Source organism: Lepidochelys kempii, chromosome 5 (genome assembly GCF_965140285.1).
Source record: "Lepidochelys kempii isolate rLepKem1 chromosome 5, rLepKem1.hap1, whole genome shotgun sequence".
Lineage (NCBI taxonomy): Eukaryota > Metazoa > Chordata > Testudines > Cheloniidae > Lepidochelys > Lepidochelys kempii.
The window spans coordinates 121642266-121649631 of NC_136384.1; the positions used below are offsets into that span (position 1 = coordinate 121642266).

At 38.0% G+C, this 7366-nt stretch overlaps 1 protein-coding gene across 3 annotated transcripts in view; it reads left to right on the plus strand.

The window, feature by feature from the left end:
* Positions 1–5830, plus strand: part of HSDL2 (hydroxysteroid dehydrogenase like 2) — a 30529-nt gene extending 24699 nt beyond the window's left edge. Inside the window, exons 7-11 of one of the 3 annotated variants that reach the window (XM_073345650.2) lie at positions 138–332; positions 855–926; positions 3698–3904; positions 4238–4366; positions 5647–5830. In XM_073345650.2, coding sequence (XP_073201751.1) covers positions 138–332; positions 855–926; positions 3698–3904; positions 4238–4366; positions 5647–5759 — 716 coding nt within the window. In that variant the 3' untranslated portion in view covers positions 5760–5830. The remainder of the gene's footprint in view (positions 1–137; positions 333–854; positions 927–3697; positions 3905–4237; positions 4367–5646) is intronic. The other 2 variants (XM_073345651.2, XM_073345652.2) reach the window with 2 other exon arrangements.
* Positions 5831–7366: the final 1536 nt, after the last annotated feature.

Consider the following 7366-nt stretch of genomic DNA (forward strand, 5'->3'; position numbering starts at 1 on the left):
CTGTACCACTAATTAACACAGAATACTGAAAAAACTCACTATGTACTTCATGTCTGTGTGCAGTCGGAGAAAGGAGAAGAACTTTAAAACATCAGTGCTGACCATCAGATTTTCTCTTTTCTCCCTGAACTTTTTAGCTATACATACGTCTGCTATGGATATGCTGGGAGGAGCCGGTGTGGAACAGCAATGCAGAAAAACTGATATCCTTGCAGATGCTGCATATTGCATTTTAACAAAACCAAAAAGTTTCACAGGAAACTTTGTTATTGATGAAAATCTGCTGAGAGAAGAAGGAATTAAGAATTTTGATGTATATGCAGTTGCACCAGGTAAGAAAGGACATGATGTTAAGAAAGGAAATAAGCTATAAGTAAGTTTATAATCTGTTCTTCTGCTAAAGACCTGTGGATGTTCAGTCCCATGGTACCCTTCTGCATTCCCAGAAACAGTTGGCCCAATCTTCCAGAACTTCCACTAACTAAATCTCAGTTAAAGAAAGGAAAATGTTTCCATGTCACTGATTTACGCAACCTGTTATTCCTCAGTCTGTGATTTCTCTCTCCCCTCCTCAGGCACCCTCTGCTTTTTCTTTTCAATGAAAGGTTTTCCATTGCAACTCCACAAGACTTCTCGTTCTGTTTTATACTTCTTGGAGAACAGACCAAAGTCATAAGTAAAATCTGTCTCTAAAACAAAATATTAGGTACCTGGCTTTCCCTTGCTACTGACTTTTGCTTTCCAGAAGCTGTACAATACCTATTTAGAAGCCTAGACTTTGTTTAATACTGATACAAAAATAGATTATTATTTTTGCTGTTTATCTTCACCTTCCTCACATTATTTTATTTTAGGTCATCCATTGCTACCAGACTTCTTTCTAGATGTAGATCCTAATACTCTAGCTATGAAAATGGAAGCACATGGTAAGAAATTAAGTACTTACATGAAATTCATTCACTGAACCTAATTTCCAATGTTGAAGTGAAACATAAAGGTTGTTCAATATATTTCCTTCCAAGAACTTGGTCTCATGTAAGATACTTGGGGGCAAAAATGATTTCTCTGTGTGTGTGTGTTTTTGGAGGCACTGGCAGTGGCTCCCTAGTTAAGGTGGGGTCAAAAACATTTTGCCTTTGACAGGACCTTCACTGTTTCTGATTCAGAGAGTTTTGCCTTTAAAAATTAAAAGCGGGAAGCACTCTTCATAGGTCTGAGTTTTGGGGGGAATCGGGGTCATCAGTGCTTCCTGGAAAAAGAAAAAAACAGTCAAAAGCATACTTCTCAGAAATCTTTTTTGATCTGCCTCGCCTAATTGTATACCCTTCGTATAGTAATTATAGCTAGCTTCTACATTCACACAGATGTAAACATCACCCTGATTGGAACTGGAGTACTTGTGGCACCTTGGAGACTAACCAATTTATTTGAGCATAAGTTTTCGTGAGCTACAGCTCACTTCATTGGATGCATACCGTGGAAAATACAGAAGATGTTTGTTTTTATACACACACATCATGAAAAAATGGGTGTTTATCACTACAAAAGGTTTTCTCTCCCCCCACCCCACTCTCCTGCTGGTAATAGCTTATGTAAAGTGATCACTCTCCTTACAATGTGTATGATAATCAAGGTGGGCCATTTCCAGCACAAATCCAGGTTTTCTTCCTTCCCCTCCCCCCCCCCCAAACCCACTCTCCTGTTCCCCCCCCCCCCTTCCCCCGACGTTCTTGTTAAACCCTGGATTTGTGCTGGAAATGGTCCACCTTGATTATCATACACATTGTAAGGAGAGTGGTCACTTTAGATAAGCTATTACCAGCAGGAGAGTCTATAAAAGTATGATTACATGCTGTTCCGCACGATGGTCTTACAGTTAAGGCACCAGAGTGGGATCCAAGATAATTGTGTGGTTTGTTTTTTTGTTTTTTGTTTTCCTTTCCCCCAGCTCTGCCACAGACATCTTAGATGATGGTAGTCATTTAAGCCACAGTTTTCAGAGGCAATATTATTTGTTAGTCTTTAGTTGTTCTTGTAACCTGTAATCTGAAAATGATTAAAATGTTGTAATGTGCTTTTTAAAAAAGCAAACTTTACATAAGAAAACAATGAGCAAGAACAGATCACTTCATAGAATATTCAGAACTATTTTATCACTCAGTTAACTTAATATAGAATTAACTTTCTAAAATATTTTTTAAAAACACTATGCAACCTAATATTAAGTGTAAATTACAAATAAAATCCTCATAGTTAAACACTTATATTGTGCTTAATTTATACGTATCTACTAATCAAAATTCTGACCATCAGTATGGTAGGAGGGTGGATCAATTTACGCCTTTCAAGCCTTCTAGATAACAACTGCTGAAACCGACTGCGCATACACATTCTTTATGCAAAATATGTGACTGTGTTGCCTGTTGCAATAATTGACCTTATTCAATACGTACATAACCATTTAAAAGCCTAGAAAATAATTTTAGTATAATGTTACACTCTTTACATAGAGTTTGTTGTAAATTAAATTGTGAAAAGGTCAGAATTAAGATTTAATTCAATTTGTTACTGGGGGGTTTTCTGCGTGCGTGTATGGGAGGCGAAATATGAATCATGGAAATGTAGGGCTGGCAGAGTCCTTGAGAGGTCATCTGGGCCAGTGGTTCTCAACCTTTTTGGGCTCAGCACCCATTTGTAAATGTTTATGGCCCATTGCAACCCAGAAAATAGTCTGGGGGTGGAGGCCCTTGGGTGGTTTCAGTTGGGTCCTGTCTCCCCCCCCCACCACCAGGGGGGAGGGTTGGGTCCTGCCTGGCACTTACCCCACAATGGCAGCTCCGACAGCTCCTGTGCTGTGGGGCTAGCTGGGCTTGGCTCTCTGATCCAGGCGTTGCAATGTCTAATGTTGCAGTGGCGCTCAGGTTTGGCCCTGTCCTTGGACTGGACCAAATTTGTGTGAGTGGAGTTGTGACCTGGCTCATAGGGTTGCAGTGCCACTCTCTCAAATTGGGCCTACCTGGACTTCCATCATTATGGTGGCTGGGCCAAACCTAAGTGGCACTGGGACCCCAGAGAAGGGGTTCTCATGACAGACTTTTTGGTGGCCTCAGAGTGCAGCCGCTTTCACACTTTTTCCCCTAAAATACTTAATTAGCTTTAAGAAAAACAAATAAATATGCACATATACATGTCCAAATCATTGTAATTTATTTATTGCTAGCTAGTAAGTGTTGTGAAAAGTGATATTCACATACAAATATCACTGTTCACAACAGTCTTAATTTGTCCCCATGCTTGGCAGGGCTGAATAAGCCCTGGACGATGGGATAGGGGGGCGAGAGCCTGAAGCCCCACTGCTGGAGCCTACAGAGAGAGAGAGACATGCATACACACACGCACGCTGTAGTCCATCCCCTATTCTGAGGCAGGACCAACATAGCTACGCCGTCCCTCAGTGGAGTGTGGGTCATTACAGAGTAAGCTTCAGTTCTTTATCCTCTTTCTTTTTAATATCCACATTGACTAAAAATGCACTTTTCATTCTAAATTTGCTAATTCTTTCTTTTGTTTGGCAGTTGATAAAATATATTTCCTCAGTCTTAAGATCTAGAATGCTGTTGAAGTTTTAAAATGCAGTATGTACTTTTAAACAGATTTTTCTAGCGCAATGGTGTAAAAAAGTATCTACTTTATTCAGTGGAAAAAACCCATCTTCTAGGTGCTTCACCAGTGTTCAGAGAGGGGAAGAAAATAGAATCAGCCAAGCATGAAGGCCCCGATGGAGCTGAGTCTGCTGCTGCTAAGCCTTTGGGACCTGTTGCAGAAACATTTAAAATTATTCAGGGAGCAATCAGTGAAGATGTTGTAAGGTCTACCCAAGGTGTTTATCTGTTTGAACTATCTGGTAAGGAAGACTTTCTTCTGTTAAATCTTCACCTACAAATTTACAGTGAAATACATTCAGCATTTGCACAGAGAAATACTTCATTCTTAGTTCGTCCACAGGTACAGCGAGTGAAGAGGTTTTTTGTTTGAAACCTTGAAGAATGTGGACACAAGACCTCTTCCCTTCCATTTGTGAAACACTAAACCATTTAAATTAACATAACACTATTATCATAATTAATGTCGTATTACACAATTGACAGCAAGAAAAGTTACCTCCTAGATCGTCAGGAGTTGGGCACAAACTTGTATTTGATGCGCTGTAAACTATTTCCATTGTTCTTGTTTGTAGGTGACGAAGGAGGGACTTGGTACATTGATCTTAAGAACAAAGCTGGGAGCGCAGGAATTGGAGAGCCACCTGTGAAAGTAGATGTGGTTATGAGCATGTCTAGCAATGACTTTGTGAAAATGTTTTCAGGTGAGTAACAAAAGGCTTTACCAAAGTTGAGCCAGGTTTATTAGTGTTTAGAATTATTCAAATGACTAATTGATAATTAGATATTTCTCTCGTTATATGTTCTCATAACCAGATGAATCTTAGGCTTTTGGTGGCTCTAGTGAAAAAATATTCCCTGATCTCTCTCCATCTCTTCACTTGTTCTGGTCTGAGAATATGAACCGTGGTGCTATCTTCATGTCACTGAAATCTTAACAGCTAGTTAAGACACTCTCACTTTCCTTCCCAACTTTTAAGATGTTTGAGAAAGGACTCAATAGGTCCATTGATCTTTCTACTAGGTCCAGGCCCAAATCACCTCTCTAAAATTTTTCACACTTACAGTGTGTGAGTATAATGCATCCACAGAGTGCACAAAATTAGTTTTGTTCCAATGTACTGATATCAAATGCACACTCGAGCGCTTGTTTTATAAGTGGTATTCAGTGAGTAAAAAGTAGTTTTTGTTCTTTTCAGACTACAAACACTTAAACTTTTGCTAACACTGAATAATTGAGATCAATTTTAACTACAGATCTTGGTAGCAAAATAAGTTAGTTCATTTGTCTCTCTGACCCCTGGAGAAATGAGTTCAAAATACTCAGCTCAAGTAAGACTGCTGTTCTTAATCTAGTCCTTGTTTGGTCGTATAACAAAGTCACAATATTCTGCTGCACTCTGGCATTATTAGTAGGCCCAGAATAGGGCTAACAGGAAGTGTATTGGTGAGAAGGAATTGAAAATACTTTTGGAAAGGAAAAATTTCTCCACCGTTTTTAAAAATTGTATTTGGATGCTGTGTTATCTGATACTTTTTCCAGTTAAAATAACTATTAACACTCATACATATTCAGAAGAGACATAGCCAAAATCATAAATTCATCACATACAAAACTGTACATCAGTCATTATGATAAAGTCCACAAAAAGTCACCATAGAATTGTTGGCTCAGAAAAGGGAGTATCTCTTAAGCCCTGATTCATCAGTCCATTCCTGTTCAGCAAAACACTTCAGCACATACTTAACTTCAGGTATGTGCTGAAGAGCTTTGCTAAACTGGAACCTTAGGGAAAAAATATTTAATCAAAGAGAAGTGCAATTTGGCATTCTTAACATTAATCAAAAAGCACCAAAAAATTATATTGAAGAGAAGTTTTTTATAGCATCTAAGAATTAGTAGTCTTTTAGTGACATGTTGTCCCCAGTGCACATCTGTACTACTTTTCTTTTTCCTGATAACATGTTTATTCCCTCTTTTTAGGCAAACTAAAGCCAACCATGGCCTTCATGTCAGGAAAACTGAAAATTAAAGGTAACATGGCCTTAGCAATGAAGTTGGAAAAAATGATGACTCAGTTCAGCTCCAAACTGTGACGGGAAGGCTTATTGTTTGGAACATTGTCCTTTAATAAAAATATAACACTGTTTGTGGTTTAAAACACTAATCCTTGCTTTTTTTGGATGTATTATGAAAAATATGGAATTGACCTGATGAAATGTGGAATTGCTAGAGGAAGAATAACTTGACATTATTCTAATTAGGACAACAGATCCATCATATGGCATCACATTCCAGGTCTCTTCCTCCTCTCCACTGTGGTCTTGCACTCTTTGTGGGGCTGTAGGGTATTTCCATTTCTTCTTTAGGCTCCTCCTTGGCTTTGAGACTTCCTTGTCCCAATCATCATTTTTTCTAATGAAGGAGGTTTATATTGGATTTTCTTCAAGCTACTGAGTTGCACTGAGGAGCAGTAAAATAAAGTGAAGGTGACCGCAGGTGTTTCTTTTCTTCGAGGGCTATACACTCTCTGTCTCCTGTGCTGGAAGAGCTTCAGAGCTGTTGAGAGATTGGAATCAGTTTACCATAATAGGCTTGCGTGGCTATATGATTAGTAGTCTAACAATTTAAAATTATTTACTTTTTCTTGTGCTCTCAACATAAAAATTTGAATTGATGTTTTGAGGTTTTGTGTACCTTTTTATGTTTTAAAGAAATTTTCTATACTAAACCTTTTACTGTGGAAACTGATTTCTGCTAAAGAGTTCTAAAACTTCTAAGCCAAACTCAGGAACTCTTGGTAAAAGTATACTAATAAAAAACAAACTATAAGCCTTTGTGGCTAGGTGCCTAAATAATTCAATCAAATAGCAATGTTTTTTACAGAGAATATTTTAAACATAATTGATCTGTTGCTGGAAACTATTCCTGCCAAGTTGTACTCAGATTAAATAAATAAAGAGCAGTATTTTCCATCAGAGTGCATGAGCAAACGTATCTAGAAGTGCCAAATAAGGAGCAATTTTGTTAATTTTGAATATCTTGATATTATAATTAAAAGAAATAAAGATATTGAGAGAATTCTGATCTTCAAGGAAAAATTGTCTTACTGAAAGAACTTATTAACAAAGAACGCTTTGTAACAATAAAAATATTAAGTGCATTCTGAAATTTCCTGCTAGCAGAAAATATTTCACAAATCTCAAATGAACACACATGCTCATGGAGCATGTTTCTAAACCCTTTCATAAAACCTTGCAGAAAGTTGAACAGAGCAATGAGCCCAAGCTATGGGAGCAAGATTACTTACTTGTATTTCTTCTCTATCATCAACCCCATGTCCTTAACATTTCTACCTTACCAGGCCATAACCCTACATGCAGAAGCTCTTATTTTTCAAGATTTCTATAGGAGTGTTGAACTGGAGGTCATATGCCTTCCTAAACACATGCATATTAACCAAAGTTAGTGAAAGAGAAAGTCTTTCTTGGCTGCATCTCCAGTTTATAAATAAGTTTTATGCTAATAGTTGGTATGTTGCTTGCTTGTGTATTCAGTAATGCAGCTCTTGGACAAAAACAGCTAGTGGCTAATAAAGGGCAAGTGGTGATGGGCTATGGTGTCTATATAACATTGTGCATAGACTGCTCCTTTGAAATATCATGATCGCATTGGTGACCCATGCTTCCATCCTTGTTTGATA